The 15,631-nt window shown below is 47.8% G+C and overlaps 2 protein-coding genes across 16 annotated transcripts in view; one reads left to right on the top strand and one right to left on the bottom strand.

Moving 5' to 3' along the window:
- MTHFD2 (methylenetetrahydrofolate dehydrogenase (NADP+ dependent) 2, methenyltetrahydrofolate cyclohydrolase) overlaps positions 1-15,631 on the top strand; it is an 86,732-nt gene that overhangs the window by 10,136 nt on the left and 60,965 nt on the right. For 2 of the 15 annotated variants that reach the window (XM_070235297.1, XM_070235294.1), the window contains exon 1: positions 11,885-12,142. The exons of 6 other annotated variants lie outside the window; for them this stretch is intronic. Coding sequence is in view for 2 of the 9 variants with exons in the window: in XM_070235292.1 (XP_070091393.1) it covers positions 12,042-12,142 (101 nt within the window). In the remaining 7 variants the exon portion in view is untranslated. Of the gene's footprint in view, positions 1-8,709; positions 8,837-11,847; positions 12,143-15,631 lie in introns of those variants that run through there. 7 more of the 15 variants (XM_070235303.1, XM_070235306.1, XM_070235292.1 and 4 more) reach the window with 7 other exon arrangements.
- LOC138917661 (uncharacterized protein C2orf78-like) lies at positions 327-7,211 on the bottom strand. Its single transcript, XM_070235287.1, has 2 exons — positions 3,239-7,211; positions 327-2,369 (listed from the first exon to the last, which is right to left on the bottom strand). Exons 1-2 carry the CDS (start codon positions 3,819-3,821, stop codon positions 499-501), a joined length of 2,454 nt encoding a protein of 817 aa, XP_070091388.1. The 5' UTR covers positions 3,822-7,211; the 3' UTR covers positions 327-498.

The raw sequence follows: 15,631 nt of genomic DNA, 5'->3' as shown, positions 1-15,631 counted from the left end.
AGACCAGCCTCCCTGAGAGACTTTTTACATTTCTCCTGGTCAACCTAGACTCATCGGCTGCCGTCTTCAACTCTATTCCAATTTTACTCTTTTAACGCTCCCCTCAGGCCCTGCTTCTGACTTCTGTCATTCACGACTCCTGCTTCTTTTTCTAAACCCCTCAAATCTCTCCCCTTTGGGCCTCCCCAGCCCTGCACCCAATTATGGCCTCTTTCGTCAGTTCGTCTCCCTTTTCCCTCATTCTCCTGTCCAACTTCACTTTTTTTTTCTCCTGAAGAATTGGGTTCCCTCCCACCCCCATCACAGAAAAAACACAGTTAACAGCATTTCCAAACACAGAAGGCTTCTTTATTCCTCGTCTATTCATTCTAGTACTTTATTTACTGTCTTACTAAGTTTTTAAATATATCAAAACGAATAAGAGAAATCTATCTATCTATCTATCTATCTCTGGAAAAACAACTGGTCCCCAAAGGGGCACCAAGAGCCCTAGCAGCCTTATATCGCGTAGCCGTAGTATCGAGAAATTTCCATTTCTTTTTCCCTCTCAGTGAAAAACTGCACTTTCCCCCGAGAGGTGTACTTGGCAGCCTTCTCACGCTCCTGTTGAGCCTGCCTCTTCATGGCCTCCCGCTCTGGCCTCTGTTCCTGTGTGATGGGCTCCGACATCACTGGCCCTGGAATGTCGGGTTTCCTCCATGGAATTGGTTGCTTGCTGAAATCCTCCAGTAGATACTGGGCGGGAGGCTTGGGCGGGGCCTGGAGCATGGGCACAGCAGTGGCAACGGGCTCCTGCTGGAGAGAAGTGCAAGACGCTGTTGTGTAAGGTGCAGGCCTTGAAGCAGGACACTGAGGGACGCTAGGCCGGGTGGGGTTGGTCCAACCTGGTCGAGTGGGGTTGGTGGTAATTGGCCGAGCTGGTCTGGCAGGACCTGTCAAAGATGCAGGAGCTGGGTGGGTGGAATTGACTGCAGTTGGTTGGGCTGAGTTGGTGGAAGCAGGCCGGGCAGGGTCTGCCACAGCAGGCCGATGTGAGGCCAGAGCCTGTGGCTTCCGAGGAACAGGTCGAGCTGGAGGCTTGTCCACGGACAGAAAAGGCAAAGGTACCAACCTGACCTTCCCAGGAGGTGGCAGCTCGTCCCGGGATGGAGGTGGACACTCCTTTTCAGCACTGCTCTCTGCTTTCTGGGCTTTGACTTGAGTTTCCTCAGGACACTGACCCTCCAGTGGTTTATCCAGCCACGGTTTGATAGCTGGGCAGGGCTGGGGGTGTTTGGGGTTGCTGGAGGTTCCCAGGGCCCGGGAGGAAGAGGGCCCGGTGTTCTTCTCACTCTTCCTCCCCAGAGCATGAAACACCTGCACCGACTCCAACATGTGCTGGCCGAGGCTGGTTCGAGGCCGCTTAAAGGTTTCTTGGCTCAGCTCGGGCTGATTCTTCCTCCGCTTCATCTTGGGCATCATTGGCTTCTCTTCCACCCTGACTTCAGTCCCTGACTGCCGACTCTCTCCGGCTTTCTTGGGGTTGTTTCCTCTGGTCCTCTTGGTCCTTTCCTGCCCATGGCTCTTAGTTGTACTGATCCTGCTGGGTGCAGCTTTCTGAGGTTTGCTGTTGGAGTGCTCGGCCTCGTTCTCAGGAGCCCTGTCTCCCCCTGACAGGCACTCCGGGTCCTTTGGCTGGATTTTGGCCTTGGGAGCACCATCGAGAGGCTCAGAGGCCTGATGTTTGTTCTTCCTGGTGTACTCGGAGGCAGCCTTTCTGCCACTTATCTTTTGCTGCAGCTGGATGGACTCGATGGCTCCTGTGTCTTTGGCTTGGATCAGCTCGGGGCCTTGGGGTTGATCAAGGTCTTTCAAGGGGTCGAATAGTTGGGGAAGGTGACCATCCTCCATCAGTGTAGCGATGTCTGCAAAGCCACCGCTAGCCTCGGTCCCGTTTTCCAGTGTCCCTTGGCCCTCAAGACTCAGGCTACTCTTTCCCACATCAGCGTTTTCGGAAGCAGGGTGGTCCTCTGGTCCGAGGGGATCGATGCAGGCCAGGAGCTGGAGAATATCAGGAATTTCTAAAGGCTGTAGTAGAGGCTCTTGGTTTTGTATTGGGATCTGGTCGGGATCCAGGGGCTTTGCAAGTTTGGTGTTAAACTCATCCCAGTTCTTTGGATTTGGAGACGGTGCCAGGAGGTCACTGTTAGACGTCTTGTCTGGAGCTGTCAGTGACATGTCCCCAAGCTCAGCTGGTGGGTCACTCTGCAGCATCTGGGTATTTCTGCTACTGCAGGATTTGGGGAATTCTGGAGCTTGCTGTAGGTAAATTTTCTGGCTTGGCGGTTGCAGCCCCAGGGAAGTCTCCATCCCCAGGGACGTTTCCACCACTACAAAGGAAGCAAGGATGAAGTGAGTCCTCGGTGGGTGAGATGTTCCCCCCTAGATACCAGTGCGGCAACCACGTCCCTTCCCCCGATGGGCAAGGCGTTTCTCCTGGCTCTTAAGGATCATGGACAGTGCCCTGTGCTAGGAGCTAAGAGGCGAGTGTTCTGGTTCTTACTGGTGATCATTGGATGTCATTGTCCCTTGGCTTTCTTTCTATTTCATAGGGTTGTCATAGGAGCAATAAAAAGTAAAAGAGAGTTTTATACTATGAGACATTTCACAAGTCCTAACATTCTCCTATAGAGTCTTTTTGATGCTGTCCATTTTCCCGGGAGAATGAGAACACGTCACACTGTGGACGAGGAGAGGGAGCGGAGCTCTTTCCGATGGAATATATGAGCAAGGACAGATTCCTAGCCTGCTGAATTTTGACAGCGTCTCGGGACAGAAGGGCTTATTCCTGGTATGAGTGAACAAAGTGAGGGAAAGTTTGCGTGTCTCTATCATAGTGATAGTTCTGACAGGCCTTCCCAGGAGACTAACCCCGTAAATCGGCAGAGGGAGTCCATTTGTATGTGGTGGAGTAGGGCACTTAGCAGCTGGGGTAGTGAGAGATATGGGGTCCCTTGGTGTGCTCTTGGGGTTCTCAGCCATGTAGCATAGATGAGCATTACAGTGTCCCCCCTGCCCCCCTGTATGAGGTGTTCTTATGTCGAGTCTGAAATGGGGAGCACTGAGCGAGGGTAGTGTTCACTCATGTCTCAGGACTTCAGTTCTACCTGTCTGTGGCCTCACCGCTTCCCGGCTGCAGATTTGACCCTGATTTTGGATGCAGACCTCCTTTCTCTGCCTTCTTGCTGTTTGTACTCACCTTGAAATCTGGTTTGTGGGATGGCTGGAGCAGACGCAGCGTAGTAGACCCCAGAGGTGGAGGCTGGTGGAAGGACATGTGTGGGCTGAATCTCCTTTAGTACCAACACCATTTCTGGTTGAGGAGCAGAGGCCCCGGCTCCTGTGTAGGACACAGAGCCGTAGGACTGCAGGCAGGGGCCAAGTTCTCCAGACAGCAGAGGCCCCAGTGTGCCGTGACCACAGTAGTACACCTGGCTTCCTTCCTGGTAGGGAAGTGACAGGCTGTGTCCCTGATTTGGAACCTGAGATGGTGTTCCCTGAACAAGGCTGGTGGAAACTGATGGATACAGTGGGACCGGGTTATTGGCACCTGAAGTTCTGTCATACTGTGCTGCCATATACATGGAAGAAACCGCTGTGTCGTGGCCAGTGACAGTCAGAGTGCAGTCTCCGAGTGAAGAGGACTCCTGTGCAGTGCTTCCTGGGACACCCCACTCAAAGAGACCCGGATAGGAAGCAGCTGAGGTGGAGCTCTGGCTCTGGCCAGTCACTCCAGACAGCGTGGTTGTGCTAGAATGTTGGTAAAGGTAGGCGCTGCCCATGAGTGGCTGGGAAGAGGTGCCCGTGGCTGATGGCAGTAGCCATCCTGAACTGACGGCTGGAGCAGAGACTCTGGAGAAATTGCAGACACTTCCTGCTAGGGAAGCTGCATCGCTCACCACAGGAAGAGAGAGCTGCAGGGAGTTTGGAGTTCCAAGTAAGGATGGATTCTGGAAATTTTCTGTAGGGAACAAGAGGGTGAAGAAAAACTCAGTGAGACTGATCAACTCTGACAATGTCTGAGGAGCAGCATCATCTCAAGGTTGCTGCATGAGGAAGCCTCTCATCCCAGTGCTCACTGAGACAGCAAACACCCACGGCTTTATGGTGGTTGTAAGGGCGGGAGGAGTTTGTTCCTTTCTGTGTAACTGCCTGTGCTCCCAGATGGGGCAGAGATGTGCAGAAGCCCCAAGTGGTGTGGGTCACACCTTGTTCTCTAGGCTGGAAGCCCCCTTCTCCCTGCCCATCCTTCCCTTCAGCCTCCCCTAGTCCTGACTCGTCTACTCTTTGCTAGCATTGAAGCACCTGAAACTAGAACGTCCTCAGAGATGCTCTGTTCTGACATTCTCCTGGTACGAGTGAGGAAACTGAGGCTCAGAGAGGTCAGCTGGAGTGGTCCGATTCTCCCATTATGGCAGCATCATCACCAGGTCACAGAGCCTAAGTCTCCTGACTTCTTGCCAGGACTCTGCTCTGACTGTTCCACTACCAGAACCCGGGAGAAGGAGACCTCCTAATAAGGTGTTTTCTTGGTCCCTTAGAAAACAGTGCAGCTGTTACCACTGTCTCTTCAGGGTCTGTTTGCTCGTACTGTTCACGTGCTGTTCCCTAGAGTTCACCCAGTAGTCAGTCCGGGTGGTAGGTGTAAAGGGTCACTCTTACCCTCTTCAAGCCTGGTTTCTGATCCTACCTCCACATGATTGCCTGAGGGTGTGCATCCCAAGAAGTGCTTTTTGAAAGAAAACAGTAATTTAATCTCCCTGAGCTTCAGGTTACTCATCTGTAGTTACAATAACAAGAGCAACAACAATAATAGTAATTCATACATGAATTCATATAGGACATATCTGTTATCTGGAGGAAGATATGATAAGTTCTGTGAAAAATCATGGAAAACATTTATCAAGGAAGTAAAAAGAACCATATAGATATTCATAAAAGCTGCGGTATGCAGCAAGCAACAAAGCAGAATCAGTTTACTGATAGTTCTGTATCATATACGCTTTGTCATGAAAGTGAATATTGCCGGCTCCATTGTAGTGAATACTATTTACCAAAACCAGCCCGAGAAGAAGGTGATTTTGAATGAATTCCTAGCCAGTACGTGCAGACAGAGTAGATCAGTAAAAGTGGCCTAAAAGGCATCAAAATGCTATCAATGTGAATGTATAGCTGGCCACAACATAAGCAGACAGATATTTCAGTGAAAACTGGTACAAAGCAGAGAGCAACATCCTAAGTGTAAAGGAATTCCGTTGTTGTGCTCGTTCTTATTTCTCTGACCATGAGCCGCAAGGAACGGCTAGTAAGCCTACAAATCCATACTTCAATTAGTATATCCACATAGAAGCAGAAGAGAGTACTTAAAAGGTATCAGGAAGGTTTTTCTATTTATCCTAAAACCTCAATTATTATCACCTTCAAGATCCAGGAAGGTGTCATCCCCAAAGACTGAAACCACCGTCATCGCTAGAATCCAACTTTTAAAAATTTAATGTAGGAAAACCGGAAGGATGCCACAAAATTGTCTGAGATAAATGTGGAGTCAGAGATGGGGCACTTGAGTTTTGCTTTTTCTTCTCGGGCAGCTTAGATCTAGAAAGAGATGGTGGCCGTTTCTCAGTGCGCGCTCTATGTCAGGAAGAAAATGTTTATAAAGATGAAAAGCAGCCTTGACTTGGAACCTACGTATCACACACAGGAATTAATCCTTCTGATTCAAGTTAGAGGATATTATTTGTTAGAAACTTATGTTTTATTTTTAATGGGCAAAACCTCTACATAGTTAAAAAATGAGAATGAAGGGGCTGGCCCCGTGGCCGAGTGGTTAAGTTCGCGCGCTCCGCTGCAGGCGGGCCAGTGTTTCGTTGGTTGGAATCCTGGGCGCGGACATCACACTGCTCATGAAACCCCGCTCAGGCAGCATCCCACATGCCACAACTAGAAGGACCCACAATGAAGAATATACAACTATGTACTGGGGGGCTTTGGGGAGAAAAAGGAAAAAAATAAAATCTTAAAAGAAAAATGAGAATGAAATAAAGCACTAGAAATTCTGTTGCCTCCAGCCGTCTGGATAAGCACTTTATCAATTTCTGGATTATAGGAAGTGTCATTTCTAAAAGATCTCTGAAATGTTTATATTCAAACTCTCAGGTGCCGTCCGCGTTCAGAGAGGCAAGAGAAAAAAGCAAAGAAGCGAGTCTGAGTCTGAGAAGCTGCTTTGCCTGGCGATGCCCTGTTCTGCCTCACTGGCCTTCCTCGGCTATGAATGTGAGCGTTTGCTGAAGTCAACTGTGCTTCGCCCTGCTCTGAGCACGTTTCACTCTGTGCTCTTCCTGCTGCAATTGAAAATCTTTGGTTCCTTCAGCATGTCATGCCAAACCACCTCTTTTTCCTGGAGAGCTCCTCCTCGCTCTCCTCCTCATTCTTCTATTTTCTCAGCCCTCTAGGTTCCTGTTGGCCTGTGCTGATGAAAACAATCCTCAACTTCCTGACCTTTGAAGACTAGTCCCCCTATAGCCCAGTACTCTCCATTGTCTCTTCCTACTTTTTTTTTTTTTCACCTCATTTAGGTAGATAACTCCAAACATGGGCATATTGCCTTTTGAACAGCACTAAATTTAAAATACTACGGTTGAAATTTCAGTGGAGGGAGACCATTACAGATGAAACCTTTGGGGATATACTGCTAACTTCCTGCATCACCTAGATTTCTCTCTGTTTCTGTGGAAACACCCTCAAGAAGTCTCTGATTTCATTTCTACCTGGGTGCCCTTTAAGATTCAATATGAGAAAAGCAAAGGAGCAGAAGGAACCACAGTTGTAATATCCTGATGTGAGAGATGAGAGAGAACAGAGTTTGTGAGAGAGTCAACGACTTGTCCAAAGTCCTACAGCTCATAAATGTCAAAGTCAAAACTTAAATTAGGTCCCCAGGTTTACTTCAATACTTTCCTCCCATTATTCTCTGCTACTTTAGAATCTACTCCCAAATTTAGGGGCAAAAATACATAACGGAACACTTAAAAAGTTAGTTTCCTTGCCTGACATGGCGAGAAAAGAAGAGGAAGCATCAACCGCAGATCCAAGAGATGAGGAGACGATACCAGAGGAAGTCTGAGTGGCTGCCGTCAAAGAGCGGTGTGTCCAGTATGAAGGTCACTGGTCACACTGGTCGCTTGCGATGATCCAAATTTATTTACAGACAACTCCATGGAAACCCCAAGATTCTAGCAGGTGGCAGTAGGTCTAGGGGGAGAATGATGTCACAGAGCAGGCAGTTCAAAGGTACGAGACAGCCAATAGGGCGGCCAGATTCCCCACAAGAAGATGGGATTGGGTGGAGGGAGTCGGGGGAGAGCTACAGCAGCACCTGCATGGCTGAGCTCTGGGGAGGTGACATCCTAGGAGCCACATGTGCTAGTCTCTCTTCCCCAGGCTCTTATGTTAGGGAATCCTCTCAACGTTCCTTATAGATGTTCATTAATGTAATTAACTCATAGTTCTTTGTATTCTATGAATTATACTTTATAACATATATTGTACATTAGTAATTACATGTACAGTTAGTTAATATCCTTAGGGAGGAAGGAAAAGGACATCTAGGTTGACCTATTACCGTTGTTCTGAAATCCTACCGGGTGATCTAACGGTGAACTTACTGCAGGTTTTAAGGAGCAAAGGAAAGGATTGGCAGCTCCTTCTCTAACTTGGTGAAAGCGTAGGGTGAGGTTTGTTGAGTGCCCCTTGTGGGGAATGATGTGGTTCAAGGCTCTTCTCTTTGAGTTTCTTCTCCTTGAATCCTACCTTCCTTGGACTGGGCTGGGCCGGGTTGGACTTGCATCTCTCTGCTGCTCCCCTTTTCTTTTGTCTGCATTATAGGCCTTGTTTCTGGGACCAGCCTCGCCCTTGCATCTCCCCCTCCTGGATGTTACTTCCTTTCAATCCCAGCAGCAGAGGTCTTCTTTCCAGTGCCTGATGCTTCTGAAAATGGCGCCTGCCCATTAGAAGCAGATGCCAGAGAGCCAGGGACACAGCTGAGGGCAGAGCTCTTCTCTTCCAGCCTTGGGTTGCAATTCTTTTGCCCATAATTTGCTCCCTCTGGCTCCTTGGGCCACACAGGCCTCCTGCCATCCCGCGCTTTTATACATGAGAGGCATTCGGGGTCCTCCCCTTTCCTTCTCCTCTGAGTGTATCCAGTGTGGCAGTTGCTGTAGCCTCCTCCCTCTTGGAAACAGCCACTGTAGAACATTGGGCCTCTAGGGTTCTCTGTCGGCCATGGTTGTGTGCAAGGCCGAGCAACATGCAGAGGAGAATAGTGAGAGAAAGAGGAGGACATTCGTGGAGAATAGGGGAGAGGCAAGGTGAAAGGGACAGGAAAACAGCTGTCTGTGGATCTTTTGGCCTTGAGAAACAGGTGGACACATTTTGCCCTCATTTTGTATTAAGAGAACAGAAAATTCAGTATATAGCTTTTCAGTTTGCTGGGTAGTCCTGCAACAGCTGCAGTTTCTGTCCACTAAAGAGAATAATCTTAAATCACTTTCTGTCACTTTGTTTTGTGTGATATTACATGATTTATGTTATTCATTGGTAATTGTGTAGAATATGGGTTGTTTTCAAATGCTCTGGGTCTTTCTCCGTGTTTCTCCTGGTTGTGTTTTTAAGGATCCAGCGTTGGAAGACAGATCACATGCTGTTCTCCTGCTGAGTGTTCATTGGGAAGCGTCACAAACTAACTTGACCTGAAGGGTTCTGTGGAGAAACTTACGAGGGGTCTGTGAGAAGCATTGTGGTGAGTTGCACGGTGCCCTCACGCCTAAGGAGCAGATGTGTGCAGTGCACCCGGCTGGCCTGGGAGCCTCTGCTTTTGTGCCCCTGCTTAGTGCTCTTCTCTCTAACCACTCTGGTGACTGGGAGACAGTGGGCGAGGGCTGAGTTGCTGCTGATTTGTATGTGGAGTCAGCTGATTTGGGGAGGAAATCTGTGGATCTAGTCATTTTCCTTGGCGGCAAGCTTTTCGGATGCCTAGGTGGACCTATCTGGAGACTTTCATAGTTCAAATGAGTAGGAGGTGTGTGATCCAAGATGCCAGGATCCCACAAGTAGATACCTGCTAGATGGGACCTCCAAAGACACACATTTCATTTATAGGAATATTTTTCCTGTTATGAAATGTTAATGTTTTGAGTGATGGCGGGGGATGCTTACCCGAGGAGAAATTGTGAAGGGTATTGCAGTGTAGAGCTATGGCTGGGGCTCATGAAATCTTTGAAGGGTTTTGCCCCTCAGCTTCGTACCACGGATAGGCTACTTCCATGATGTGAGGATGTAACGTGAGGCTAACAACATATCCACAAGTGAGACTGGTCTCTCTCTTCTCTATGTCATGTGGAAATGAAGGGAATCCGGAGCTAACGCAGGTTAGGGTGGGCAGTATAAGTTTGTGGGAGCTGTGGTAAGAGAAATTCTCGTAGCAGTAGAATGTTTCCACGTGAAAATATTCACTTTCCACTTCCAGTCTGTTTAGGCAAACCCTTACTTGGGCCTTTCCTGCTTCCCAGTCTCTATAACCGCTTTCTTTCCATCATTCCAGGCATTTAACCTTAGCTTGCAGCCTCAGCATCATGTTACCTCTAAAAGAATCTTAAATGAAACTTGAGGAACGTCAGAAGGTTGAGTCCAATGTTCTGGAACTTAACACCAAGCCCTGCACTCACAGGAAGCCTTTCTTTATAGTTAGGGTACTGTCTCGTCCCATAGACCCGTTTCCTGCATTTTGTTCCCACGGGGATAACTGAGACTTGTCTTGGTGTAACACACCCTGTCCGTCTAGCCCTGAGGCTCTTCCTTACTCTCCCCGTTGTCCCTTTTTGATTCAATGAAGGACTGGCATCCCTCAAACTCCTCCATGTTCCCCGGGGCCCTGCCGGGTACTGGCAGATTTTGTTAGTGTCAACTGCTTATCTGTTCGGTGCTCCAAATATGCCTTGCTCCTATATTTTCCATTCCAGTGTCCTGCATACCCATTGAGGCGTTCTTTTACTTCATGTTGGATTCATACCTCCAAAGACCTACACTTTACTGCTTCCCATACTTTCTGGAAACCTTGTTATGCTTAGGTCTAGATTTTCTTGCGTCATCTGAGCGTAGTCCCACCCCAGCTTGTGTCATTTAGCACATTGGAAGTGCAAGACCAATATAGCTTTTCTAGGTTCTGATCAATTCATGTTACATTTTGTGTGGTCATGTCTATAGCTTTCTGTACCCTGTGTACTTTTAGGCCACTGCTCACCAATGGTGTATTTGTTTCCATAAGCTCCAAAGGAATATGTATATTAAGATTGGCACCTGAGCTAACAACTGTTGCCAATCTCCTTTTTTTTTTTCCTGCTTTTTCTCCCCGAATCCCGCCGGTACATAGTTGTATATTTTAGTTGTGGGTCCTTCTAGTTGTGGCATGTGGGATGCTGCTTCAACGTGGCCTGATGAGCAGTGCCACGTCCGCGCCCAGCATCCAAACCAGCAAAACCCTGGGCCGCCAAGCGGAGTTCGCGAACTTAGCCACTCGGCCACGGGGCTGGCCCCAGGAATATTTTTTGATGTAACTTCAAAGTTGAAGGTGCCAAGTTGTAAGTTTGCAAACTCTGCTGTGCTAACTGATGTCGTTCTTTTTGCAAATAGCAACTTACTAATGTTCACCTACTAGGAAATATGTAGAATATTCCTGAGTTGTAGATGCTTGTGGATTTCAACTTGGTTAGACTGTGACTATCCCAGAAATGTTAAAGCTAGTGATCGTTTTACCCATTCATTTATTCCTTTATTCCAGAACTCTCACCTCTCTGACCTGTTGTTTACCTAGCTCTCCAATGGTTGTGAAGATTATTAACAGTGTTTGTAAGATATTTTCAGAAACTAGAAAATAGAAAGTAAAAAGCATTCCCTGTTACAATTATCTACAGGTTAATCTGAAATTTATTGCCCCTTCTGCCTTCAGACCTACTGTAGGACATGCTGTCCTTTGCCGTTCCACTTGTAGCCAAATTCAGAGTTTTCCTAACAGGGACAGCTCCCTGTGCCTGATGCTGTGTGGAAATCTTAGTCTTCAGCTCCACTCTTATCCCTCTCAGTTATTTATCGGTATTTTTGAAAATATACATAGCATCACCCTGTAACATGATACCTGGCACAGGGTAGGAATCCAATGAAAGTTTCACTCTAAGTGGGAGAGTAGGTTGTTACAGTGTTTTTGGAGGGGAATTAGAGAGTACTTTAAAAATTGTAAGTTTGCATATCCTTTCCAGCAATTCTACTTCTAGGAATTTAAAAGTAGCTGTACTCACGCGTGAGGATGTTCACATTGCAGTCTCTCTGTAGCAGAGGACAAAAGTACTGAAAACAACTAAAAGTCCATCAATATTGGACTCATAAATTTTGGTAATTGTACTGAATGGAATAGTATGCAAGCATTAAAAGGAATAGAATGGATGTATGAATAAATGGACTGGAAAGCTGAGGGTCAGAGGTCGATTGTAGAACATGTAGAGTACGCTGCTTTTACATGAAATAGAGGATATGCATATAGGTACAAAGAAATCTTTATATAAAATATACGAGTGAACGTAAGCACTTGGAAAATATCTGGAGAAGCACACAAGGAACTGGGGGAATTGACTTCTCTTTTCATTGCATGTCCTGCAGTGTTTGAAATCTCAAGGCGGTGACAAGCGTGCGCTCATCTGCATGAGCTGTTCTACCGGCCTCCGGCGAAGGAGGGCGCCGTAGCCGCCAGAGTGCTGTTCCCTGATCGGGCTTCTCTGGCAGCCGGCCTGGTGACGTCATCAGGCCAGGCGGTGTCGCATGCGCTGTGGTAGGGATTTGGGCGCTGCCTGGTTTGCTACGCAGGTTCTTGCGGTTGGGGGTCTTGTTCTGACCCCGAGGGCGCCGGACTGGGGAGTCTGTCAGTCTTGGCGGCAGGGGGGCATCTTGGGGCCCACATGAGGCAATGGCTTCATGCCCGCCGCGGCCAGGTCCGCGGACCCCTCTTTTCCGGACCTTCTTCAGCCAAGAGGAAGGGCAGAAACCACGTTCCCGAAAGGTAAGACGCTTTGGCCCCTGGGCGTAGCCCTGCCGCCTCTCAGCTCCTGGGTCTGGGTCTCGTCCACTGGGGTCTCTGCCTGTCACTGTTGAGGCCGCGTGCTTGGCCCCTCCGCCCCTTTCTCGGAGGCATTGACCGTCTGGCTGCTCCGCGTACAGTGGCTGAAACGGACGGTATGAGATGTTCTGATTTCTCCCCATCCTTTTAAAAGCGAGGCTCTGGCCATTGCTCGGGTCAAGTGCAGAGGGACTGCTTTCTAGGATGGTCTGTCAGTGCTGGGGACGGTACTTAAATATCGAAACTGAGTCCCGCTCAGTTCCTCAAACTGTGTTGTTTGGGCACGGAAAATGTGAGTGATGAGAACCAGGTGTGAGTGAAGAAGGCCTCCGCAACCGCTGAACTCTCTGCGGAAAATGTTGGATTGTGTCGTTGCCGGGAATCACAAAGGGCGGCAGTAGCTGCCTACCGGGTCTCATCTGAGAGCTCTTCCTCTACACGTTCAAACGATTAATTGTGAGACTTTGCTGTTGTGTGCAGTGAGCTCGTTTTTATTCCTTGAGACCTTCCTTTCGTCCAGCTCATACCTCATGAAGTCCCTTTCATTTGACCTCCTGAATATCTTGGAACCTGTCCCCTGACTTCCCTCAGCATCCTCATACGGAATGTGCCTGTTCTTTTGCATGTAGGTCCTGACTAGTGTGCGTGTATCCACTGTCGTTTCCTTCCAATGCATTCTTCACGCAGGAAATCTTTTTAATATGCAAGTCGGAACATTGCTCAGAAACATCACTCAAAAACGTTGTTTTAAGAGTGAAAACGAACTCTTGACCCTGGCCTTGAAGAGTCTGCCTGGTCTAGAATCCTCTCTGCTTCTTCGGCCCGGTCTTGTGCCCCTTTTGCCCTCACTGTGTGTGCTTCAGATTCACTGGGTTGACCTCGGTGAGTTCTCCCTCATCCTGCAGAGGTCAGCTGAAAGGTTACTTTTCACTGTGACTCCTAGCACTAAGTGAAGTTCACAGCCCCTTTCCCATCTGATTTTCCTTTAAAATATGAATTTGAAGGTCCGCACGTAATGAATTTGATGACTTCAGTTGTATGAGGACTAAAAATAAACCGTGAAGTGAAAGAACTGAATCTAAACGATTTCCGTCAGCGTGTGAGTATCGATGAACCTTAGCGTTCAGGACTGGGCTGGCTTATCAGGGCTAGAGAAGGGCTGGCCATCTGTGGTCTTAGGCCTTGTTTGTGGAGACCTTTGCTCTGTTTGGTTGCCTTGCATCTTTTCAAGATGGGGAACAGGAAGAAGGGGAGAACAGGTGGTCACTAGGTGGGGCTGAAGAAGGGGAGCAGCAAGATGCCAAGCAGAGAGCAGAGGGGACCCCCTGTGTGGGCTGTGAATTCCGTTTTCAAGGAGCCCCGTTGTACGCAGGGAGACAGTCTGATGTCAAATTTGGCTCACAGAAAGTGTATTAATAGGTGGAAAGACTGTCTCCCAGTTGGACAGCGGATAGCTAGGACTTGTGTCCTTGTTCTCAAAGTTCCTATCAAAAAGATAAGAAAAGTTAATTCAGTATTCTTTCAGAAATCTGAATTCACCGTGCAGAACTCTGATTCCCACCCTATCTGACTCCATTTCCACTTTTTATAGTAATATTTTGTAATATCCCCTTTACTCTCCTGAAGTGAAATTCATATATATACCCAACGTGCTTCCACACTTAAGTTTAAGGGAAAAAATCAGTGTAATGCTCTAACTATAAAATAAAGGAGAAATAAAATAAAGTAATTTAGAATAGAGTACTATGTGTTTACATTTCCATATGTCAATGTTTGGGCATGGCTTCACTAAAAATAAAGGAATTGTCAGTTGCTTGCACCATGAATGCCAAAGCTGCCCATGCTCACTGATCTGGGTGGGTATGTTGCCTTAGTGGCAGGAGTTTCAATGATTGTGAGCTGCGCTAAGTAGATTTCCAAAGAAAACAAAGTCCAGTCTTCACTAGGATCATAAGATGGTTTCTATGCTGGACATTCAATGTCCGTGAAAACTGCAAAGAAACCCTTTGTGTTTATGTGTGAAATGGAGTTAGGTTCTAAGGCTTAGATACTTGTGAACAGTTTTTCACCTCTATGGATGTGGAATAAGACTTTGAAAAGTCATCCAGGTGTGAGACCCACTTGTGGGAGTGTTCTGAATTTGGCAAGATGTGTTATACCCATGCCCGTCAGCCACTAAATGCCAGTAAAACCCCTCCCATCCCATCCTCACAACCACAAAAATGCCCCGGATCAGCAAGGTCAGGATTTCAGTATCGAAACTGAAAAATTGTGTTTCTCTTTTAACTAAACAAGGAATTTGTGGGGAAAGCATTTGACCGACTTAAAGAAGGTGAGAAGAGATTCCATGTCTCGTTACCCTGCCCGGCACAGTGTGGATTAGTGTCAGGAAGAGCCCACTTTCAACGTATTGGGAATTTATTTAATTTGTGTCTCATAGGTCAGGGTTTCTTTCTTCTTCACCTACTCTGTCAATTCTTCTGCATCTCTGGACTTAAACATGAGTGATTTCATAGACAGACAAATGGTTCTGATTCACATCCAGCAACACCAAGCTTAGTGTTTGACACATCGTAACTACTTCCCAGTCTTTGTTGAATGAGTGAACTGACGGCCCACCCCCACCCGCATTGGCGGTGCCTGTGAATTTCCTCCTATTTTCCTCCTCCTCTCCGCGATTGTCCTCACTCCTCGGTCCCTGCTCCACGGTCTCTCCAAGGGGATCCTGAGGTTCCCCCGGGTCCCTGCTCAGCCCCTTTTCTTCAAGGACATCAGCAGGGAGAAGCAGGAAGACTCTTCAGTCTCCTTTCCTCCGCACAGCCAACATCTTTCCTGTGTGACGTGGTTATAGGAAGCCTCTTCTAGTTCTGTGTGCACTCTTCAGTGTTGGGACTGTTTAAGGCGCCATCAAGGGGGTTGCGAAGCTGCAGGGCCACTCCCAGTGCAGTCCCTGTTCACGCAGTAGAGGTAGGGAGATGAATGACCCCTGCGTGGCAGTGGAATGGGACAGGGTGTCCTGGGTGTTTGAGGGAAGTCACCCAAGGCAAAGCTGCCTCAGTACCTGGCAGTCGAGTGTCAGGCACAGTGGACTGTCAAGTGGCAAATGATGTGTCACAGAAATGCCACAGCAGAAATGCCTAGGAATGGAAAGGAGGGGGAAATGACAACAGACAGGGTTAATCAAGGAAGGCTTCCTAAGCGGTTTGTGACTAAATGAGTTACCTCAGGTTGGCTGTTGTTCAGATAGCTGGAGATGGTAATGATCCTCCAGCTCCAAGTCTGGAAGAAACTGACAGGAGAGATTGTACGCCTTGTTGTAATTAATCCAGTCTTCAAACCTTTCACAATGTTCTGTGGAAGACTCAGCATCGTAGATCTGTCAGATCTGCCTAAGTTAATTTATAAATTTAACGTCATCTCATATCATCTGAT

This window comes from Equus caballus, chromosome 15 (assembly GCF_041296265.1).
Source record: "Equus caballus isolate H_3958 breed thoroughbred chromosome 15, TB-T2T, whole genome shotgun sequence".
Lineage (NCBI taxonomy): Eukaryota > Metazoa > Chordata > Mammalia > Perissodactyla > Equidae > Equus > Equus caballus.
The sequence above is the reverse complement of the archived record's forward strand: the minus strand, read 5'-3'. Positions and strand labels throughout refer to the sequence as shown.